The 24,983-nt window shown below is 38.1% G+C and overlaps 1 protein-coding gene and 1 long non-coding RNA gene across 8 annotated transcripts in view; one reads left to right on the top strand and one right to left on the bottom strand.

Annotated features, from left to right (window-relative positions):
• Positions 1–24,983, top strand: part of LOC114245104 (uncharacterized) — a 111,752-nt gene that overhangs the window by 58,077 nt on the left and 28,692 nt on the right. For 4 of the 7 annotated variants that reach the window (XM_089735803.1, XM_089735806.1, XM_089735805.1 and 1 more), the window contains exons 14-16: positions 20,099–20,263; positions 22,344–22,425; positions 24,804–24,849. The exons of the other annotated variants lie outside the window; for them this stretch is intronic. In XM_089735803.1, the coding sequence (XP_089591929.1) occupies positions 20,099–20,263; positions 22,344–22,425; positions 24,804–24,849 (293 nt within the window). The remainder of the gene's footprint in view (positions 1–20,098; positions 20,264–22,343; positions 22,426–24,803; positions 24,850–24,983) is intronic. 7 annotated transcript variants of the gene reach the window in all.
• The window catches only part of LOC149500581 (uncharacterized), a 31,501-nt gene that overhangs the window by 6,193 nt on the left and 325 nt on the right, over positions 1–24,983 (bottom strand). The gene's annotated exons all lie outside the window — the stretch shown is intronic.

Below are 24,983 nucleotides of genomic sequence, written 5' to 3' on the forward strand. Positions count from 1 at the left end.
ACTCGTGACTGGTTTTTTGTTTCGGGCTTTTTTTTTTATTCGCGTTCCCCTGACGAGTCATTGTCTGGGACATTTTTTAGGCTTATTTGCTTTTTGCCAATTTTATTGTTCACTATTTGTATGTTAGGTTCGTATTTCGTTCTTTTATAATTTTCGTTTCTCTGATTATTCTTTTACATTTTGTGTCTTTGCCTGCATTTACTATTTTCCGATACGTTTTCATTTTCACTTCTCATTCTCATTACATTGTCTAAATCTGTTACATTTCTCATTGTACGTTTAACATAATTACATTATTTAAGATTTCCATTTTTCTTACAACACTTCAAGGATGATTGTCATAATTTTTTTTTTTGTCTATTCTATAACTAGAGGTCGCTACGAGGAATTTACTTAGGCATTGCAGCGATCCGATGATTTGTGTATTGCAACTTTGCCAGGGCGTTAATCTGCTCCTGGCTCTCCAGATGTTCGTATTCTAGGTGTGGCTTACATTCAGGGTGTGCGGTTTTGGTGTACGGTACTTCCTTCTCGACCCCCTATCTCCGTAGGCATGCTCCTTATTTCGTTTCTTAATCTCAAAGATTGTGGCAGCCTCTTTGATACGGAGGTCGAGAGGCAGTATTCCTGACAGTGCGAGTGCGGAGTTGAGCGAAACCGTTCTGTATGCTCTGCATATTTTTTGGGCGAAGCCTCTTTGCACAACATTGAGTTGCTTTCTGGATGCCAGCTTTGCAGCGGACCTTGCCCAGGCCCCAGCCGCATACATGATGACCGGTTCCACTGCTGCCGTGTATATTGTTTTTATTATTTCCGTGTCCAGTCCCCACGTTAGTTTTGCTGCTCTGGTTAAGTGCTTATATATTTCTAATCCTTTCCTGCATGAGAGGGTAATATGTTTGTTAAAAGTTAATTTATTGTCAATAGTTAGGCCCAGCAATTTTATTTCGCTGTCCGTGTCAATTGGGTTCCCTCCCATGCTCAGGCGTGGGGTGTCATACTTTAGTCTGTTTGTTATAACCATCGCTTTTGTCTTCTGTGGCGCGAACTCGAGTTTATTTTTGGCACCCCACTCAAGAACATAATCGAGTGCCTGCCTAGCACTGGAGTTGATGCTCGACGTCTCTCCACTAAACACGAGCACCACGTCATCCGCAAATGCTTGTACGTGGTGTCCCGTTTGCTCCAGATTTTTCAGTAGGGGGTCGATCAGGAGGTTCCATAAGATGGGTCCCCCTATCGAACCCTGTACGCACCCCTTACTGGTGCTTTTTTGCGTCTCCTCTCCCGCATACCTCACTTTAACCTTTCTATCTGTCAGATAGCTGTCGAGTATTCTTCGAATGTTGATAGGACACTTCTCCTCCGCCAACCTCAGTCTGATGGCGGGCCACCATGCGCTGTCAAAGGCCCCCTCTATGTCTTGTGAAACCATAGCTATAATTAGTTTTCGTTTTAGCTTATCACGTACGTGTTCCATCAGATCATAGAGGGAGTCCTCCGTGCTCTTCTGCGGTACGAAGCCATACTGTCTCGAGCTCAGTCTGGGGACCAGATGCCACCTGAGACGGCCAACGATCATCCTCTCGAGCAGTTTCCCCATCACCGGGAGGAGGCCGATGGGCCTATAAGACTTTGGTGCAGTATAAGTTTCCTTGCCCGGCTTTCTTAATACCACTACCGTGGCCTCCTTCCAGATGGTGGGGAAAAGGCCCAATTCTAGACATCTGTTGGCCATCGTCAAGTGGATTTGTTTCGGGTTCGTACGCGTATATCCAGGATTCGTCACCTGATACAATGTTGTATACAGCATTTGAGTATCCTGCGTGGAATCTTTCGAGAGCTCTGACGCACCAAGTAACGCGAGCCGCTTTTTGCTCTTCACAGAGCGAATGTGGTATCCATCGGGAAAACAACTTTTTTACACCTAATTGTTCATGCAAGATTATTTGTATTTGACTCATGCCAATGTCTAAAGTTGCCTGAATTTCGCGGTATGTCACATGTCGATCTTCCTCAATCAGCTTACGCACAGCATCAACGTTTTCTTGGGTGACTGCAGTTTTTGGACGACCTTGACGAGGATCATCACTGAGCTTGACACGTCCACGTTGAAACTCAGCAAACCAGCGATAAATTGTGGTTTTGGATGGGGCTTCATCACCAAATGCAGAAATCATCCGGTCAACACACTGTTTTTGTGTTAAACCACTTCGAAATTCATAATAAATCATCGCTCTTGAATTTTCTCGAGTCAATTCCATTTTCTCAACGACTAAACAAGTTTGACAAAACCTCATGACAAGACCGAGAATCTTTTTTTTAAATAAATAAATGGTATTCGATTTTTAAAACCAAGGAGTTTTCAATTAAAAAGATTTTAATATGACAGGAACAGTGGAAATATTCCATTCCCGATACTTTTAGTGCCTAGTAGCCTAGTAGGTACATCGGTAGTTCCGATTATAGTTTGAGAGCTAGTTCCTATTCCATTTACGGATTGTTCGGAATTGTCGTGGAAGATACGAAGGCCTAAATGTTTACAAGCTTGGCGGGTAACAAAATGGTTTTGTGATCCATTATCAATCAAAATTCTAATTTGAGCAAGAGTTCCGTCACTTCTTTTCACATCAGCAAGGACGGTGCCAAGTAAAACATTGTTAGTTTTTCGCGTGTTATTTGAGTTAGCACTCATACTACAAAATGGAGCGTTATTATCAACAGGCTTGGTAGAAATCAAATTTGAAGACGCGGTAGATTTCTGACCAATGACTACTGGACTATGCATATTGTTATCAGTGCGGCGGTGTAAGTACTGAGGCGGCTGTACCGGCGGCGATGCAACAGCTAATGCTTTCTCAGCGAAGCAAAGAGTCGTATGATGTAGCTTTTTACAATTAGCGCATCTATTCTCAGATTTACAAATATTTGTGTTATGTTGTAAACTTAGACAGTTGATACAAGCACGTATCTTTTTAATATAATCATAACGTTCACGCGGGGTAAGAGATTTAAACTGCGGGCAGGAATATAGGTGGTTACAATTAGAGTCATTGCACAACTGACATGCAGTGTTGTTTACGACAAATGATCGTGAGCTATTTTTATTTGCATTGTTGTGTATAGGCTTCGAGAAAGCACTTGCGCTGTTCTGGTTGTTATTACCTGTCCGTTTTAAAACTTCTATACGATCACGAACAAATGAAATTAAATCCTGACAAGTAGGTATGTCTTTATCACAATTATTCATCTCAAAAAGACGTGCGGTTTCTGTATCTAAGCGGTGTAATAAAGTGTAGGACATGACGAAGTCACACAAGTTAGGTATTTGTAAATTATTAAGAGCGTGATATGAGTTTGAAAATTGATCGACAAGATTTTCTAAATTTTCAGCAGTGACTGAAGAAATCGGTTTTAAAGAAAATATTTGATTCAGATAAGTACCTGCTAGGTTCCTTTTGTCTTCATATTTTGACACGAGTGCTTTGTAAATAGTTTCGTAATTCTCAGCGCATGGAATGAAACTGGCATAAACATTTTTAGCTTTGTTTTTTAATTCACTAGCAAGATAAAACATTTTTTCAGTTAGAGAAAGAGATGTGTTCAAATGTACAGCGTTTTTAAAAGTCGCGAAAAATAGCGGTCAATCTTTAGGGTTCCCATCGAATTCGGGAATTTCAATGCGAGCTATTTTAACACTTTGCCAACAGTCGTCATTTCTTTTGACAGACATAGTGGGTTTTGATTCTAACTGCGAACGTTTACGTTTGATACGACAATATAAGTCTTCAAAAGCGAGCCACTTATTGAAGTCGGGTTTAGAATCTGTGTCGATTTTTAATATTAATTGATTTATATCCTTGAGACATTGTTGGAAATTAATGCGTGTCTCATCGAATGTTTCTACCGAACAAAGAAAGTTTTCCAATGTTTCAGGATCATTTAAAATACTGCGAGATAAATCGTAAATACGTTGTATGTGTTCGAAATAGACTTGTCGTTGACATTCTAGAATTGTCAATTTTTGTTCAGACGAAGACATTGTTGCGGATTGTGTAAGTAAAAGTTAATGACCTGTCAAAAATATTGGAATATGATGAAATGCGGTGCGAATAAAATATCAAAATATATAATAAAGCGTGTTTATTCGCGTAATAAGCGGTGATCAGCGATTATTAAAATGTAATCCGGGGACGAAGGACCAATAATAATGGGAAAAACTGTTTATAAATTTTTATCACGGCGGTGCGCTGGTTCAATATTTTTGAAGGAAGTTTAAGTGGGGGCGAGTATCGCTAAAGATGCAAAAAAAGAGGGGAAGGCCGAGGCTAGGCTATGAGGAGTAGACGTACCTGCCAACCCGTCGCTAGCTTCTTCCAGGCTGCAGAATTCGACGTCACTGCTGGACGACGCGTAATGGCGGCGACTTGACACGGCACTCTTCTAAATTATTGTCCATAAAACTTGTGTACCACTCGCGCAACGACGAATATGGTCGTCAGTTAGAGTTCGTATAATAGAAAATTAATATGAGTCAATGAAAATATTTAGGTGAAAAAATAAGCGGCGTGTGCGTGTACAGCGCGTGCGGTGCGGTCGGCGATAGTCTTCTTTTTTATTTTTGACTTTTTCTTTTTATGTTTCTTTTTTATAAGTGGCCATGCGAGAGGTTTTATGTCTACTCTCATTAAAAAAGAACCATTGATTATTGAACATGGTGTTGTTAAGGGGCTTCACTACCTTCTCAAGAATGGTATCTTGATACACTTGTGCCGATGTTTTGATACCTTTTTCACAAAAGTATGGCTCAGTCACTCCTTCATAGCTAATACCCCACCAAACCATCACTGAAATCGGATAGTGCCCACGTTGCACTCTGTCGACTAATTGGGAAGCTTCCTTAGAGCTTTGAGCATAAATACGGTTATTTTGTTTGTTAAAATGTTGCGCAATTGTAAAAAATTTATCATCCGTAAAAAAAAAAATTCTATGACCTCCCTTTGCGTACCGCTTTCGGACAGGATTTCTTCAAATTCTTTCCCTTACTGCTTTGACCACCTTTTTCGTACGAACACTACGTGGACGGCCAGATCTTTTTATGTCACAAACAGAGGAGGTCTCATTGCACCTATTAATAGCCCGGTACACAAACATTTTACTAATACCAAGCGTTTGGAGGGTTTTAAAAATTGCATTTGGCTCCATACCTACTTTGTGTAATGCAATCACAGCGATTCGGTTCTCTTTATCGCCCCACTCCATTTTAATATTGCAAAATATTGTACAATGTATTGGCGCCAAAATGAGAAAACTCAATGAGCAACCATATAAAAATGACAGATTCCAAATTCAAATGTAATATTTTGTTTATTTTTAATTGTAACAGTATTTATGGCCAGACTAAGTATATAAAAATGAATTGCTGTTCGTTATTCTCCAGAACGGCTGGACCAATTTGGCTAATTATGGTCTTGAATTATTTGTGGAAGTCCAGAGAAGGTTTAAAAGATAGATAAGTATGAAAATGCTTGGAATTAAATAAAAATAACAGTTTTGTTCTTCCTTTGATGTCCCCCCCCCCCCCCCCATCAGACGGATTCCTTTTGTTTGTTTTAAATTTATATTATACAAAAGCTTAGGTCTTTTATTGATCGATTGAGGCACTACGAAGTCTGCCGGGTCAGCTAGTCTATTATAAAGTACGATACGACCTATTTAAAGAAGTAAAGCTATCATATCCTATCCTTAAAGATAAATTACAAATAAAGTCGTAATTACTGAAATATTAATCGCGACTCTAGCTTGTTCGTGTGCACATTAGTTTACTGCCAAACAGTGGTCTTATTGCGAGTTTTTTAACGTGCTCGATAGCGTAAAAGTTAGCTTATATTGGTATGGAATGGGATCGTTTGCGTACGTTTGCATTAACCCATAGATACAGCGCATTGAGTTTCTCGCCGGATCTACTCAGTGGGTCGCGTTTCCGATCCGGTGGTAGATTCTGCGAAGCACTGCTCTCGCTAGGGTCAGTGTTAGCGTCACTCCGGTTTGAGCCCCGTGAGCTCACTTACTAGTTAAGGTTACGCTGAAATAGCCTCTCAAGGCTCAGCTTAGGTAAGAAAAAAAAAGCTAGGGGAGTTGTTCCAACTGCATACAAAACTGGCTTAACTTTTACTCTAGCGAGAACGTTAAGAAACTCGCACTAAGCATACAGAGTCCGCTATTGCTCGCTACTGAAACAGCGCGTTTCAAAAGCCGCTATTAACATTTGATAGCTAGCTTCGTTTCGCTAACCGAAAATGCCGCTACAGCCCACCGCTATGTTGCTCGATAGACCGACGGTATTTTTTTTATGATTGAAGGATTACTGGTGGCCCGGAGGCCTTTCCAGTTTCACCAGGACAGGTGGGCGAGCAAAGGCTCAGCCAGGAGGGGTGGGATTTGCTAACAGCTACCCGAGCGCCTCCGAAGGAGACCTAACAGCTCAAGAGTAGCTGCTTCGCGAATGAATCTACTACCGGATCGGAATCGCGACCCGCTGAGAAGATCCGGCGAGAAACTCAGCGAGCTGATTCAATGCATTCATTCATTGCACGGCGAACTCTTTGTCGAGTTCGACGAGTACGGTTACCGAGGTCCCTAAGCCTGCTCCTAGTGTTAGAGCTGAAGGCGTCTAATTCAAAGGTTATTGGATCTGATGGATCCGTAAGGACGTGGCCGACGGCGACGGTCCAAATGTTGTTCGGAACTTTTATATACGCAGGTTTATGTCGAAAATGACGTAAGCGAGATTCAGGCATCTGTCAATTATCTTGTATTGTCTATGATGGCTACCCGCCACACCCTCAATCGACGTTACTCGAAATAGTGCGACGTACAGGAGCTGTTGAGCATGCGATTTATCATTATACAATTTCACGAAATGTACCTCCATGGGACTATGAATCGTCGCAGAAACCAGTGGGAAATGGTTACGTTTTGCAATTACTGTTTTATGAGGTACCTACTAGCGGCCTTCTCCGGCTCCGCTCGGGTCAACAAAAATTTCAATGATATTTGACGTTGTTTTATCTATACTAATATTATAAAGAGGAAAGATTTGTTTGTTTGTTTGTTTCGAATAGGCTCCGAAACTACTGGACCGATTTGAAAAATTCTTTTTCCATTAGAAGCCGACATTGTCCCTGATGAACATAGGCTACTTTTTAAAAAAAAAAAAATTATTTTAATTTTTTGGTTTCATGTGTGTTTTAATGTTTCCGAAGCGAAGCGAGGGCGGGTCGCTAGTTTTTTAAATAAAATAACACTTATTGCTGCATAACTGTGTTCAACAAAGTCGTACATTATTTTATTCTATCATCAATAGTTTTCGCAGGGCACGCGATGTAAAGAATATTTTAGGTAATTTTTACACCTTGGGTTACATTATTGAAGTTTTAGTAAGGATCCCTAATTTTTTTCAAAAAAGATTATAGCCTATGTCACTCGGAAATGGTGTAGCTTCCAAACATTGAAAGTATTTTTCAAATCGGTTCAGTAGTTTCGGAGCCTATTCAATACAAACATACAAACAAATCTTTCCTCTTTATAATATTATTAAGTATAGACGGTGTTCTTCGCTCTATTGGTACTGCTAGTGAAGAAAAAATGTCCTTTTGTACTGATGCTGCGGTCTTCTGTTTTTTTTTTCAATATAACCTAACTTTCCCGTCGCACCATTCGCCAATCCATCTGACATATCCATACTAGTTGTTATGATGTAGGTATGGTTTATTGATAACTAATGTCAGTTCATAAGGCAAACCTGTAAGAATCAATCGTGGACATTAAGTGTAACTTTTGACGCAAAGATGCTTGCTGTTCAATATTGTTGCAGTATATATAAATGTCGGAGCGACCGCATTATTAAGACCATTGTCAGATATTACTTATTGGTCCGGGAGCCAGGTACAATTTCGGTCAATTATTTCCTCTCGAGCGAAACTTCGTAAAATGCATTAGGGACTTATGCTATGAATACTCGCGACCGTCAGCTGCGACTCCGTGGGTGGGGTGGGCAGTGGCAGCCTCCCACTCATGGAGAAAAAAAAAGTTTTTTCAGTCATTTCCTCCCATTTGAAATTTTGTCAGATTATAGTTAACCTAGTATTTTGAAGGAAAAACAAAGTCAGCTAGCCATAACATGGTGGATTATACGTCAGCAGACTGCTTGAACATGAAAAAAAAATTTATATTTTCAATGATTTCCTCTCAACTAAAAATTTACCTGGTGATCGTTTATATACTACTATGAATGAAAATTAATGTCAGCTTGCTGTATCTCAGTGGAAAGTTTGTCAGCTGGTACCTTGAAAGGTGTAACGCAGCAGCATCTATCACCTACTGAATCTTATCAGCTGACGACTTTTCCCTTGACTTACAGTTAGCTGATTTCTTTCATTATTTACTAGAGTATGTTAACAATCCTCTTATAAAATTTTGTCTGGGAGGAAATAACGTTTCTTAAGTTATTCGTCAGTATGCTTAATTTGACTGTGTTGATAACAAATATGAAAGTTTGATAATGGAAGAAATGTTGGTAAGAGTAAATTGATTAATGAATAATAAAATATTATTCATATATGTAGCATATTTTTTAATTAATTAACTTTTATTTTCATGAGTTGCTCAAAAATAACAATGAAAATCAATAATTTTCATTCTCGCTTTGCCTTGAGTCGCTTTCATCTCTTTCTGATTCACTGTCAGAGTCGCTGTCAGAGTTAGATGCGATCATGTCTTCATTCCGTTCGCTCCTGATTACACTTGCGAAGTTGTACCCTTTGTTTATATTGTGTTTTTGTTACGAATTGTTATTATTGTTTTAAATTTAGTTTTTGTTAAGAGCGTTATTGTTTTAAATTTATTTGCAATGCCAGGACCAATACCAATGACCATATAGTCGATTCAGTCACTGAGCGTTTTATTATTTACGCCAGTGACGACAGCGACTCTTCCAGCTACGAGAGTTATGTCGAGGTTGAGGAGCCAACTCCTTCCACCAGCTCAGGTACTACCATAAATTTAATGCAAGTGGTAGCACTATTAGAAAACGATAGTGACGACGGCGACACATAATTTTTAATATTAAGTATATTTTTTTAAATAAACTTCTTAAATTTTAATTGTATTTTATTTATAACACCTAATACACTTCACGAATTCCTCTCTTTTCATAGCTTTCTTCTAAACACACGTGCTTAAAAATAAATTATGGCAAAAAAAAAAAAAAAAGATTTTCATTGTTATTTTTGAGCAACTCATGAAAATAAAAGTTAATTAATTTAAAAAAAATTGCTACAATTAATTATTCATTAATCAATTTACTCTTACCAACATTTCTTCCGTTATCAAACTTTCATATTTGTTATCAAAACAGTCAAATTAAGCATACTGACGAATAACTTAAGAAACGTTATTTCCTCCTGGACGAAAATTTATAAGAGGAGTGTTAGCATACTCTAGTAAATAATGAAAGAAATCAGTTAGCTGTAAGTCAAGGGAAAAGTCGTCAGCTGATAAGATTCAGTAGGTGATAGATGCTGCTGCGTTTCACCTTTCAAGGTACCAGCTGACAAACTTTCCACTGAGATACAGCAAGCTGACATTAATTTTCATTCATGGTAGTATATAAACGATCACCAGGTAAATTTTTAGTTGAGAGGAATTATTAAAAATATATTTTTTTTCATGTTCAAGCCGCTAGCTGACGTATAATCCACCATGCTATGACCAGCTGACTTTTTTTTCCTTCAAAATACTAGGTTAACTATAATCTGACAAAATTTCAAATGGGAGGAAATGACTGAAAAAACTTTTTTTTTCTCCATGCGTGGGAGACTGCCACCGCCCGCCCCACGGAGTCGCAGCTGACGGTCGCGAGTATTCATAGTATAAGTCCCTAATGCATTTCACGAATTTTCGATTGGGAGGGACTTGGTCATGAAAATCTGTCACGGGCTATATAGGGGCTAATAACTTGAGTGATCGAGTTAAGAGAAATAGTGACTACAAAAGACACGTGTTTTCTTGGAACAATTTAGAAACCTTTTTTTATTGCTTAGATAGGTGGACGAGCATACAGCCCATTCCGTACGGGTAGGTACCACCACCCGCCTATTTCTTCCGTGAAGCAGTAATGCATTTCGGTTTGAAGGGTGGGGCAGCCGTTGTAACTATATTGAGACCTTAGAACTTATAACTCAAGGTGGGTGGCGCATTTACGTTGTAGATGTCTATGGGCTCCAGTAACCACTTAACACCAGGCGGGCCGTGAGCTCGTCCACCCATCTAAGCAATATTTTTTTTTTAAAAAAACTTCCACCCATGATTTTTTTTAAATGAAAACTTCTTTAGTTTCGTTGTGATTCGAAAGTCGATGAAACGAAAAAGCGACGGTAAAAAGAGACAGACACATAAATTCATAAGATTTAATGTGGGAGAAAATGAGATAGGAATCATTATACAGTGTTCCTTATGTTCGGGGTTCTCTTTGTGCTCCGCTTCGTAACCCCTCCATTCGTGTTCACCAAGACATAGTGGGAGTTTGCTGGGGCCCCAGCGTTACGTGTTTGTGCGCGCATGCGTAGTACAAAGCTTGGAAAAAAACATCACAACAATCGTCGTGTTTTGTATACGTGTGTGTACGTATTACTTAAACGTCTGTAGAGTTTTTTCATCATTTTCATAATAAAATTCTTCAAATATGCGGAAAACGAATGCAGAATATTGTCGTGATTATCGAAAAAAAAGAAAGGAAAATAAGATTAAAAAGACAGCAAAAAGTTCAACGGAACGTGTCCGTGAATTTCGTGCTCGCAGAAAAACGTTATTGAACGTGGAAAATGATAGTTTTAACACGCTTATTGATGATTTTACAGTTCAAAATAATGAAAGTATTCATAGTAAGTACCTATTCAAATATTTTCTAATCAACAAATTTTGTGTCAGGTGAATAATTAACGAACATGATGTCTATAACCTCATTCGTTACTTTTTTCAGATGATATTCTCATGGTTATTTCATATGTGCAAGGTGATGCCATAATTGAAAATTATATTGTGAATAATTGTTGTGAGTACCTAACTTCTATGTAAATTTTCATAAACTTTTAAATTAGTGTGTACCGTATGTACTTGATAATTTTCTGAATAAAAAGAATTATATATGTGTAAAAAAATTAAATAACAAAACAATTTAATTCAATTATAAAATCATATGAAATTTATCAATTTTACATAATATGAATTGAAAAAATTAATAAATTATTTTAGTTTTTAATCAAAATTAAAATTTTAAATTGAAATAAAAAACGTGTGCAATTCAAATGTGGTAAAAGAGAAAACTTCAAACATTTAAGGATTGAAGATAATAAAACGAATGTAAAATTTCGGGAAGAGGATAATTGTAGATTTTAGTAATGATTAGAATGATACAAAGTTTGATAAATATTTTACATTTTATTCGTATATACTATATAGATTTGTTCAGAATGTCTTAAGTATGAATATTAGGTACCGTAAAATGAGAGGAATCGGAACACTTTTTAAGTTCGGCATGGATTTTTATCTTTTTTTTTTTACATTTTCATTTATAATGCTTTAAGACATAGTTTATTAAAGAATAATCCACTAGATAGATCCATAGATCCACTAACGGTGCTTTTAGGTACCTCAAGCACCGTTCATCGTTCTCGTCGAACCCGTCGCACAGTGGGTCGATACTGTGATTTTAGTGACTTAGGGACCAACTTTGTTTTTTTATATATTTTTTTATGTAGATAGATAGAGCTCGTTAATCTCAATAATAATTGTTTTGGGCAAAAATTACAAAAACTTTATAGTTTGGTCAGAAAAATGTGTTTTGTGATTTTTTTGTATGGAGCGGGTCACATTAAATTAAATTCCTGCTAAGTACCGCGAGGTCCCGCTTTGAAACTTTATTTTCCTTATACCTTGTCTAGTCTACTATCATTTGATGCTATGAACATGTGCATAAAGTTGCAACTCTGCCAAATAAATGGATCGAAAAAAATTCATAAATACATAGAATAAAAACCTTTATATTTTTTTTCGTAAGTGCTTTTAAGTTAAATTTGATATGGATTAGTAAGTAAAAGCACGTAATGATACCCATAATTACATAATACCTAACAACAATACATTTAGTAGGTCTCTAATTAAGCAATCTCTCTAATTATTAAGATAGTTAACATTATTTAATGAGGATAATTAGTTAAGTAGCCATTACTGGGTAGTAGAAAATATATTAAACATTTGTTTGTCTCTGGAAGTATAAAGTGACCATGTTTATTATATACTAACTAGTGTTCGTTTATTCGTACTACTACTAACATCTCGTGATTGTCGTTGTGATCTTGCTGTTTCCGTTATAATTGATAATTTTGTTAACAATTTAGGATTATTTATGATTTTAAGAGAGCAACTACAGTCGCTGTCTGATAATAAAAAACTCTTTCAATTCCTACAAAATCAAATAAACGTGACCGAAGAGAAAAATGTTGAGCTCCAAAAATTCAGTACGCAATTTTGTTCAAATATAAGTGCAATATGGAAACGAAGTAGTCGCATGTTAGCACAGTTTATAAGAAAAAAATGTGATTGGTTAGAATGTGCAATAAACTGGCCTGAAGGAATGATACCTGAAGCTATCAACACTGCACATGAAAGGCTCGAGATTTCTAATACTGAAGATGTTGAAAATGTACCACCCTCAAATGTACTACAGAAGCCTCGACATCTATTTTTGCACCTCGAAAACCTTTTGAAGAATTGGGATCCAGACAAAAACGAAGACGCATTGAAAAAATTTACCAATCGCTTTCGTTATCCCCGGATGAAATGAAAACTACTACAATTACTAGTTTGAGAAACACTAGAAATGAAGATGTAGGAGAAATAATGAACCACTTGTCAAATCACCCCGAAGATCTAGAAAAAGTTAATGAGTATTTAATTACAAGTTAAGTGAAAAGTAGTACATATTCTCCCGATAAGGCAATATTAGTTTCACTTAAATTAAGTGGCAGTATATAAACCTAAGAGAAGCAGCAAGTGAAAATGGGTCTGATTTATACCCTTCTTAATATAAAATTAAGCAAGAAAAGACCAAATGTTATCCAGGGAAAGACGAGGTAATTATTACTAAAGAAGGAGCTGCTATTAAAATGCAAGCATTACTAAACTTGGCGCTATATAGGCTTTTAGATGTGATTACTTCGGATTTGGACTCTGCAAGAGAGCTACTGCTTATAAGCAAATAGGCTTTGATAGAGCCCCAGGTCAAAGTAATTATAAACAAAAAACTGAAACAGAGTTTGATGATTTATCTATTTTCATGGTCAGTCTAGTTCCTATAAGGCTTCAGAAATTTGATGGAACAATTGTTTGGGAAAACGACCTCATCAGCTTTTTATTGCCGTCCAATAATGTTTAAATTTACAAAAGAAACACAGTCAACAGTGACAATTATAAAAGCTAGCATAACAGAAGAAATAGAAAGACTTCAGCCATCAAAAATCAAACAAGTTGAAGTTAAGCATCAATTGCACATGATGATGATGGACAGCAAAATAACCTCATATTTTTCAGAAACATTTTCTGCTGTCTGTGATATTTGTAAAGCAAAACCGTCAGAGTTTTTTGGAGTGACTTGCTTATCAAAGAGAAAATAATGAAGAAATATTCCAGTATGGAATGCCATCTTTACATGCCTGGATAAGATGCATGGAGTGCTTACTTCATATCGGTAAATATAATTTTATTACTTCACAATTTTTTCATCATATGTAGTTTCCTGTGAGATTATTTTTTATATGACACTTTTTTGTTTGCGTCTTATCGTTTGGACTTCAAGAAATGGGGTTGCAAGGGGGGATGACAAAGAAAAAATATCAATCAGAAAGAGCGCTATACAGCAAGCGTTTAAAAAGGAATGCGGTTTACTTATAGATGTTGTCAAGCAAGGAGTAGGAACAACCAATGATGGCAATACTGCCAGAAGATTTTTCAGGGATGCAGAAGAAACAGCCCGCATAACAGGAATACGTAAAGATTTAATAGAGAGGCTTCACATGATTCTTCACTCTGTTGCATCTGGAGAGCGCGTTTCCAAATTTTCGGAATTTTTTAGATATACTGCAGAATTGTATGTTAATGTATATCCCTGGTATTATATATGCCTTCCAGTATCCATAAATTGTTAGCACATGGCAGTGATATATAATAATGAAGAACTTTGGTGCCATTCGTATAGGTAAACTCTCGGAAGAGGCAGCGGAAGCTCGCAATAAAGATTTTCGGAAATATACAGAGAGATGTTATTCAAGAATGAGAAGTAGAACGTCGACTAATGAGGATATTTTACACAATCTTCTTTCGTCTTCTGACCCAAAGATCGAAAGGTGAAACAAAATATATAATATTTAGAGAGATTGCATAATTAGAGACCTACTAAATGTATTGTTGTTAGGTATTATGTAATTATGGGTATCATTACGTGCTTTTACTTACTAATCCATATCAAATTTAACTTAAAAGCACTTACGAAAAAAAATATAAAGGTTTTTATTCTATGTATTTATGAATTTTTTTCGATCCATTTATTTGGCAGAGTTGCAACTTTATGCACATGTTCATAGCATCAAATGATAGTAGACTAGACAAGGTATAAGGAAAATAAAGTTTCAAAGCGGGACCTCGCGGTACTTAGCAGGAATTTAATTTAATGTGACCCGCTCCATACAAAAAAATCACAAAACACATTTTTCTGACCAAACTATAAAGTTTTTGTAATTTTTGCCCAAAACAATTATTATTGAGATTAACGAGCTCTATCTATCTACATAAAAAAAATTATAAAAAAACAAAGTTGGTGCCTAAGTCACTAAAATCATAGAATCGACCCACTGTGCGTCGCTTGCGACGAAGGGCTCGACGAGTAAATTAACTCTCAGACACAGCCCACTGAGTTTCTCGCCGGATCTTCTCAGTGGGTCGCGTTTCCGATCCGGTGGTAGATTCTGCGAAGCACGGCTCTTGCTAGGGATCGTGTTAGCAACGTCGTCAGGTTTGAGCCCCGTGAGCTCACCTACTAGTTAAGGTTACGCTGAAATAGCCTCTCAAGGCTATCTCATTTTCTCCCACGTTAAATCTTATGAGTTTATGTCTCTTTTTGCTGTTGCTTTTTCGTTTCATCGACTTTCGAATCATAATGATGCTTAAGAAGTTTCACTTCAAAAACAATTTGCTAAAATTTCTTTAGTATCATCTAAAGAAGATTCATTACTGGCCTTATTAATCGAAAATAACAAAGAAACTCATCATTATCCTAATAATAATTCTAAAGAGTCAATGTTTAGTGAATTTCAAGTACAGACAATTCAATTTCAATCATCAATGAACAATGAAGCTCAGCACTGAATAAGCTCAGGTTCTCAATCATTCAAAGATCCAAATGAGGAACACGATGAATGTTCAACGCTAAATGCCTCGGTGCATCATGAAACAAATGTTGCTAGCAATGGTAACTGCCTATTTTCGTCTCTCATAAGAATTTCACATCTTCAATCTAAGCAAATCATAAATCTTTATGATTCACCCCAACTACTTCACTATGAAAGCTTAGTAGTGAGTTTTAACATGAAGATGTAGATTTAATTTATATTTCCCATAACAAATTCTATTATTCACTTTTTAAATAATTAAAACTTTTCCTAATATGTAATTAAACGAAACTTTTTGAATTGAGTTTTGATTGATTTGAAAAATTATAGAATACTAGAGGTCCCGTAGTAGTCGAAATTCGACTATAATTAATTGGATTGTAAGTTTGTACACTATTAAGATTGTATTTTATACTTCTACTAGCTTTTGCCCACGACTTCGTTCGCGTGGAATAGTTCACAAATAAATATGCAAAATTAAATGTATATTTTTCAATATTTCTGAGAGATATTAATATTTGTTTCCGTAAGAACCTTGTACAGAGTATTAGAAAACTACAAAAAAAAAATAAGCCAAATCGGTCAAGCCGTTTTCATGTTATGTCGTGACAACGGAAAACGGGTTTCATTTTTATATATATAGATAATCACAAATTTCGCCAAGACTCTACCCGATGATATGTAGGCGAAGTAAAATGTCCCTTAGAAATAAGGTGACACTCTACAAAACTTGCATACGCCCCGTCATGACTTATGCAAGTGTAGTGTTCGCTCACGCGGCCCGCATACACTTAAAATCCTTCCAAATTATTCAATCCCGTTTTTGCAGGATAGCCGTCGGAGCCCCGTGGTTCGTCAGGAACGTCGACCTCCATGACGACCTGGACTTAGAGTCCATCAGTAAGTATCTGCAGTCGGCGTCCATGCGCCACTTCGATAAAGCGGCACGACACGAGAACCCTCTCATCGTGGCCGCCGGTAACTACATTCCCGATCCTGCGGACAGAATGGAAAGCAGTCGACGTCGCCCAAAACACGTCATCTCGGATCCTCCCGATCCACTAACGGTGCTTTTAGGTACTTCAAGCACCGGTCACCGTTCTCGTCGAACCCGTCGCTTGCGACGAAGGGCTCGACGAGTAAACTAACTCTCAGACACAGCCCACTGAGTTTCTCGCCGGATCTTCTCAGTGGGTCGCGTTTCCGATCCGGTGGTAGATTCTGCGAAGCACGGCTCTTGCTAGGGTTCGTGTTAGCAACATCGTCAGGTTTGAGCCCCGTGAGCTCACCTACTAAAGTTAGGGTTACGCTGACATAGCCTCTCAAGGCTATCAGCTTAGGTAGGAAAAAAAAAAAAAAAAAAATCGCCAAGACTACACTATAAAAAATAATAACAAAGTTACACTGAAGTAGGAAACCTATGGAAATGAAACGTCAACAAAAAATTCGTGCCACTGTGACGTCATCTGGCCACAAAACATGGCGGTTTTAGTGCTGCCCAGAAGATTTTAATGTTAGTAGGTTTTATCGATAAACGTTCTTGGCTCATTTTATTTTAAATATTGTTGAGTGAATGTATTTGTAGAATTTATACTTTAATAGGAAGTAAGTATATTGTTATGTGCAAAGATGATGTGATTTAGATATTATGTGAAATCTAAGACGAGTTCGTGCTTCAAATTTGCCAAGTAAACGATATGACGATTTTTTAAATTTGCTATACTGATTTTATAAAGTTGTCGTTTGCCGCAAAACATAAAGATATGGCGTAGTACAGTGCCATCTGCCCATTTCTAGCATGCTGAATGTTATCGTATTTTGAGTACGTGTTTTTCTTAGACTATTACAATCTATTTTAATTGTTTTGCTGACTCTAAAGTCCGTAACACACTACCGCAGTGCACCTCAAGGAAGGTACGCCGCACCATTTGAATCACTCTCAAGTGAGATTCAAATTTTAAACTTATCAAGGGACCGACTGATAAAAAAAACACAGGAACATTTATTCGTTAATAAAATTACAAACGTCATTCCTAGTGACTTCCTCTCTAAAATCACTTAATTATTAAATATTTAACGAGTTGACAATAGTGTTATAAAACTATTTTATTTAAATAGTTCCGACGAATTTCTTGAGATCCTATAAAATATGTTTTAATTATTATTTTTGTATGTTTTAAGCATGATAAAATAAGAAATTTTATATAAGCAATCATATTAAATCGATATCAAAGTCAATAAATAATGTACAACCCAAAACAGACGGCCGAACTGACGTGACAATGACATTTGGCGCGCTAAACATGGCGGATTTTCGGCCTCATTAGACGGAGACGGAGATATTTACGTATATTCATGTTTCATTTTATGTACGCACTGAAATACCGTTATATTGTTTTCCTGCGAGTTAAAGTGCTGAGTAAGAACGAGATAGATATATGTTTATGTATGTGCCTTCAAAATGGGTGCTATTTATATAAGCAATTGTACGTATAGAACAATATGTCGTGTCCCTACTATATAGGTCTATGCAAAGTTATAATATTTAATCTATTCTCAATTTGACAACAGACGTCAAGAACATCAGCTTGACAATAAATAGCATGCATGCATGCGTGTGTGCGTCAAATACACGGTACGTAGTGTGTGTAATGTTTTCTTTATCGATTTAATGTATCTTTTATGCATTATTTAAAAAAAATATTAGCGTTGTGCACTTCTTTTCTATATTCTCTATAAGTGTGGAAAATTTCATACTCCTCCGTCCGCGCATTTTTTTTTCGTATAAAGGGATACAAAGTTTTTGCTTCACGTATTAATATATAGATTTAAGTTAAAGATTACACAGAGAAATAGAGAAATTATAAGTCGGGACCAAATTCCTTTTCCTTGTGTAAGACTGTATGTGAATATGTTTCAATAAATTAATATAAAACTCCAAATTAAATTTTACTCAAACAAAGCATAACTAACTTGTTGTCAATTTTAACTAGATATCTCGAACAACCTTGCACTGGAAAGCTCTGAACATCAAAAGAATCCTATATTGGTTTCGGAGAACCAACTAATAGACGAAATGGAATCAAATAAAGAACTCTGGACAAATATGAAGATGCATTTTGAAACTAACAGATTGCCATGGTAAGTAGCTGTTTTAAAGAATAATATGTATATAGATTCGATGCACATATAGTGAAATCCAGAATTTAAAACTGAGATTAGAACACCAACATGTGGGCCGTGTGCCTACAAGGGCAATAAAAAAAAACGAACTGTTAAAAAGATAACACAAAATCTCTGTTTCTTAATAAATTGGTCATGTGAAAAAAACCACAGTTTATGTATTTTTTTAATCAGTTCAAAATATATAGTGTTATATGAGTATATGACAGTCTAGTAGTAATGTCGCTATGTATCAGAGGGTGCAAATGATATCACTGATTCTGACACATCCACACTTCTCACACATAGCCAAATTATATTAAATCTTTTTTGCCAATAAATCTTATGTAATAGGTGCTATCTAAATACTTCTCTTAAAAAATATTAACAGGTACCACATGAAAACTTTAGTACTGAAGAAGCTGAAGAAACTTTATGCAGCAGATGATAAGAGTGAAAATGTATCGGCTAAGGACCGAATGTCCCACATGGAATGGATTATATTTGACTTTGCTCTCGTCCATGAGAAAATAGATCTAATTGAAAACGTATGTTAGCTGAATATCTAGTAAAATACTACAAAAAACAATTTTGAAAAATATTTGTACTCTACATATCCCACTGTGGAGTACCACATGCTACTGCTGCCAACTTCTCTGAAGAACACAAACTTTTAGATAAGAACAAACAAACAAAACACCATAAAATTTATTTCCATAATTAATATTTATAAATTTACATAGTTACAAAGGTATATAGGGCATATTTTGACTTCGATCTCGTGTCTCGTAGTGGGTGGCGGTATTGACGCTGTGATGTCTATGGGCTTCGACGACACATTCCCATTCAAGCAATAGAACGTTGTGATATCTCACTTTCAGGATGGTATGAGATGTCAAACTCAGGATCGTCAGCCGTTGATTGATCTTTTCGAGCTGGTGATGAAGTTTGACATAGAGGACAGGTCCGGAGACAGTCTGGCCGGCGCCTGGACTGCGGCCACCGCCCTCTACAACTCGAGGTAAGCTTAAAGACGGCCTTCTGTTAAAACGCCTACGAAGCCTGGTCCTAACACTAATGAGCTCCTTCAACGGAAGGGGGACAGAGTCGTTATCGATGTGGTATGTCAATAGCCACTCATCTTAGACATTAGTTCGCAGTCTCAATTTTATTCTATAGCAGATGAACTGTTCGTCCCCCAAACCGGAATGTGTATGCTTCGGGGCAGAAATAAGTAGGATTGTGGTACCTATTCGAGCGGGGTCACAATAGAACCTACCACCAGTACATTCGCAGTTTTATAAACATTCCTTGTTTTTATAATACCAAAAATAGACAATATGGCGGTATCTGACCGGTATCTGGCACACAAGAGTATATCAGTAAAGTACACCAGTAAATTGTATATCTTAAAATTAATAGTTCCTTTCCAGAGGTCATCAGTGCTCACCGATGCTACTGCAGAAGCGTTGGTATCAGCTGAAGGAGGTGACCAGGGAATCGCTATATGAGTACTGGTACGCCTACTGCGAGAACTCTCCTATACCGGCCGAGTCTATAAAAAGACCAACCAAATTACAGAGAGCTGTGGCCCAGAAGTAAGTTTACATTTCCACAGGTCTCAAGTTATGTTTGTCATTAAGCTGCAGAAAGAATACCTACATTTAGTTTCCTTCATCACAATAACGGATCCTTCAAATAAACTGATTTGTCATACATTATAAACTTAAACAAATAGTACGATCAACGTATGTAACTTATTTGTTTAACAGGCGGCCGGAAACCAAAAAATATATAAATTTTAAACGCTAGTGGCGACATCCCTAATTAACGAACTGCCCATCACCCGCGGCCCCGAACTGCCCGCGGACAGTGGCGGAGTGCGGCGCTATACGAACATCACAGAGCAGCCAGTGGCGGTGTCATGAGGGGCACTTTTAAAGATTCACGCTCGCCGCGCTCGGGCTTCGGTCTTCCATGAACAAATACCGCCAAAGGTTATCTCCTTTTTCGGCATTTCAAGGTCGCAATATACCTGTCATGGTATTCTTTTGACGGCACAGGTTCAAAGGCGACTGTCGCATATTTTAACTCTTACATGGAGGACAAGAGAAGATTACCACTACACGTAACGCACATACCTGCCCGATCCTGCGGACCGAATGGTAAACAGTCGCCATCGCCCTAAACACGTCATTTCGGATCCTCCCGATCCACTATCGCGATCCACGATCAGCTTTTAGCTACCTCGAGCACCAGTCTCCGTTCTCATCGAAAGGGTTCAGTGAGTAAATTAACCCACAGGCACAGCCCACTGAGTTTCTCGCCGAATCTTCTCAGTGCGTCGTATTTCCGATCCGGTAGTAGATTCTGCGAAGCACTGCTCTTGTTAGGGCTAGTGTTGGTAACGTCCTCAGGTTAGAGCCCCGTGAGCTCGCCTACTTGTTAGGTTACGCTAGCAAAATGGACCGAAATTTAGCATAAACCAAATAACCTTGCTCCCCACGATATAGTGACAGGAAGAAACGCGAGATGAAATCGTAAAAGTAGTCGTTTTAATTACGCTAAATAAAATCGAAACATTGTAAAAAAAATCTCGTAAACCCAATCAGTAACTTGCACCCTGGCAAGACATCATACTGTTCGTTGTGTATTAGTAGGGAGTAGCAAACCGGTAGATCGCGCTCGACCGGTCGATCGTGGCAAAACAAAAAAATATAAATAAATACCTAGAACAGACTATGCAACGCAATCACCAATTGCTGCAGGCATCATCTTCATCTTGTATCATTTGTTAATGATCATTACGTCACATTATTTATCCTCTCTTCCACACAATAGTTCTCTTTTCTATACTGATATATAATAAATCTACAGTGGTTTTGACGGATGATGCGTTATAACTACTGAACCATGTATCCGATTGACTTGAAACTTGGTATCCATGTAGAAAATACATGTAATTAATGGATAGGCTAATATTTATATGAGTGTTGGATTCCCTACACCAGTTGCGGGGTCGTTAATGATGAAATTCTTTGTGGGGGTGAGAAATAATAATGTTAATTTTAAATGCTCAGCGAAGTGGACGGGTTCAGCTAGTATCGGGTTCAGGTTCAGCTTATATAATTTCAGCGCTACGTTAATCTTTTTAATAAAAGAAAATATGCTCTTACAACTTATTTGTATACTGAACTACATTGTTTCATTAAATTTCAAGAAATGTTATTGGTGGATAGTAGATTGTTTCGTCAGTAAACAGTATAGATCTTGGTTCAAATTAAGTTGGCCACCCGGGTATAGTGATCATTATTTTTGTATGAAAAAATAAGGACAAGAGCAAAAACTACATAGTTTACTTTATCGGTAAAACAGGTTGTGTTTTATACTAATGGTTCGTCCAAAGTTAATGGACACATTGTTAACTCTTTTTTTTCTAAACGATTATTTGCGAACTTCATTATTATACATTCCTGCCAAAAACAGTATGAATACCATATTATTATCTATGTATTAATTATCATGTATAGCTACCTCGTGCATTTTGACCCCAAATGACGTCACTCCTAAAGTGTCGTTTAGCATTGCCGATGCTCACCAGCGGCAGTGGCTGTTCGAGATGATAGCGGTTCGTTTATCTCAACATAAAGAGCGAATCATTGGAATGTTCTATTCCAGATACCCGTCAATAATAACCAGTGCGTTTCCGGAATGGCGGGAACTGATCGAGAAAAGACTTGTAATAATGTCTGAAGACTTCGTAAGTCCGAAATCTTAGTACAGGGTGGCCCATAAGTCCTTTGATATGAAAAAAAAATTATTAAAATAAAACTAATTACATTATGAATTAAATTTTTATTTACATAAAAAGCTTAAAAAACGGGAATTATTTTTTGAAAATAACATCTCCTAAATGTAATCCGTTGCGATCACGGCACTCTTGCAAACGACGTCTAAAATTGTCGATGACTGCGCGGCACGTCACTGCTGAAATGCTTGTCATTTCTCTGCGGATGTTTTCTTTTAGGGCCTCAATTGACCGCGGGTTTGTGTCGTATACTTTAGCCTTAAGGTAGCCCCACAGAAAAAAATCCATCGGGGTCAGATCTGGACTACGTGGAGGCCAGGAAATGTCTCCTCTCTTAGAGATAACTTTTCCAGGAAAAAGTTGACGGATAACGGGCATAGCAGTGTTAGAGGTGTGAGAAGTGGCCCCATCCTGTTGAAACCACGTCCTGTCATTAAAGCCTGAAAAGTTTTGCAATTCTGGTATGAAAAACTCTTCGATCATAGCCACATATCGCTCCGACGTAACAGTAACTGCGCGCCCTCTGCCATCCTCAAAGAAGTAAGGCCCTAGGATACCATGGGCTGACATAGTGGCCCAAACAGTCACTTTCGGACTATGTAAGGGCTTCTGATGCTTAAGTTTTGGATTGATGGGGCTCCAATAGCGGCAATTTTGTTTACTAACATGCCCGTTGGCATGGAAATGAGCCTCGTCAGAGAACATTATGTTATTGAAGGAAGTAAACCGATTCAATACATTTCATTCGCATAATTTTGTCTTTGAATACCGTCAGTTTCCTTTAATTCTTGAACCAACTGAATTTTGTAAGGGTGCATATGTAAATCTTTCTTCAAAATCCGTTGTAACGATGTCCTGGATACGTTTAATGCTCTGGCGCGCTTACGAGTTGACTGTGTCGGATTTTCGCGAATAGACTGTGTCACTGTGTCTATGTTTTGTTCCGTACGTGACGTCCTTGGGCGACCCAACCGCGGTTTATCTAACGTCGAACCGGTCTCCTCGAACTTAGCAACCCAGTTCTTAATCGTTTGAAGAGTTGGAGTGTCGTCAAAGTTGTGTAAACCTTTGTGTTCTCGAAATTTACGCCGCGCAACGGTTGCCGAATTGTCGTTTTTATAAAACTCGCGCACACAAAACGCACGGTCCGCTCCGGTAAAACGCTCCATCGCGACTAAATTCCCAGAAACCGAAGTTACTCCCCCCGCTTCCCCTGCACCGCTCACGCGCGCCCTGTTCGTTTTATTCAAATTTTACTTTTCAAAGGACTTATGGGCCACCCTGTACTTTATGACTTGAATGATTTTGATTTTGTTTCTTCTTTCCGTCTGCGATTATCCTGTCGTATAAATCAGAATCTTTATCTTTCGTTCCATTCGATTGACTTATTTTTATTGGCTTTGTAGACGGGCTTGCGTACGGCCCATCTGATGGTAAGTAACGAGGTGGAAGCGGAGAGCTCGAATCGGACGAACCGATGGTCCGAGAGTGTCTCCGCACCCTCGAGGAGGCGCCAGTAACGGTCACGGCGCGCGGTGGATGAAAACGCGAATGACACGTCTACGTGTGATTCCCCGTTCCACCGTACGCTAGTCGCAACCGAACCTCTGTTTAGAAAACAGAAACCGGTCGCGAAAGCCCACTCCGACAGGGTCCGTCAGAGTCCGTGCGGTTGGAACTCCACGCTGCACATTTAGGGTTGAGGTCCCCGCCAGTATCACCGGGCGAGACTTGAAGCGATGAACCAACGCCTCGAGCCCACCCAGGAACCGCTCGAACACGGCGAGACTCCTGTTCGGAGGCAACCCTTTACGACTATGGCGTCTATGTCCACGCTATCGCGCGCCCGGTGAAGGCACCTCCCCGTATGCGAGGCCTTTAACCTTCACCGTCGGCAGCAGCTGTAAAACGACTGCCGCCGACCGCGGGGCGTCCGGTTTCTTTGACTCCCACCCCTTCCCTTTAGCCCCGGTTACCGGGGGCTTTCCTTGAGCGCACCAGATGCGTCGTAAGGTTGTCCACCAATTTAAACGATGAAAAAGTTACATCTTTTGATATGGGCCGCCCTTATTTTTGCTACGACGCATATAACGGCACCTTGCGCAAAACATAATTCGAGGGTCAGCAGAAGAATAGTTATTCCGTTGTGTTCAAATATTATTTATTCCGAAACTATTTTCATTACTACTGACCTTTTTTTTATTGGTGGAATCGATTATCCTCATAGAACACTGTCTTCAGTTTTAGACTTGATATGCTCTTTGTGGGAAACCCTGAAAAGTATTAGTAGAAAATAATGCAGATCTCATCAGTTTAAATTTAATTTACAGGAAAAGGAGAATTGGATGAACAACGCGGAAGCTTCTATAGACACTGGCAAGTTTATTGATTTTTTAACACTTCAATGTTTACGTAATAACAGTAACTATAGTGACGACGAGAGAGAGAGAGAGAGAAGAAAAACCACAAAATGTAATTTACAGTACGGGATCCGGTTACAAGATTCTAGA

This window comes from Bombyx mandarina, chromosome 20, assembly GCF_030267445.1.
Source record: "Bombyx mandarina strain Sakado chromosome 20, ASM3026744v2".
NCBI classification, from domain to species: domain Eukaryota; kingdom Metazoa; phylum Arthropoda; class Insecta; order Lepidoptera; family Bombycidae; genus Bombyx; species Bombyx mandarina.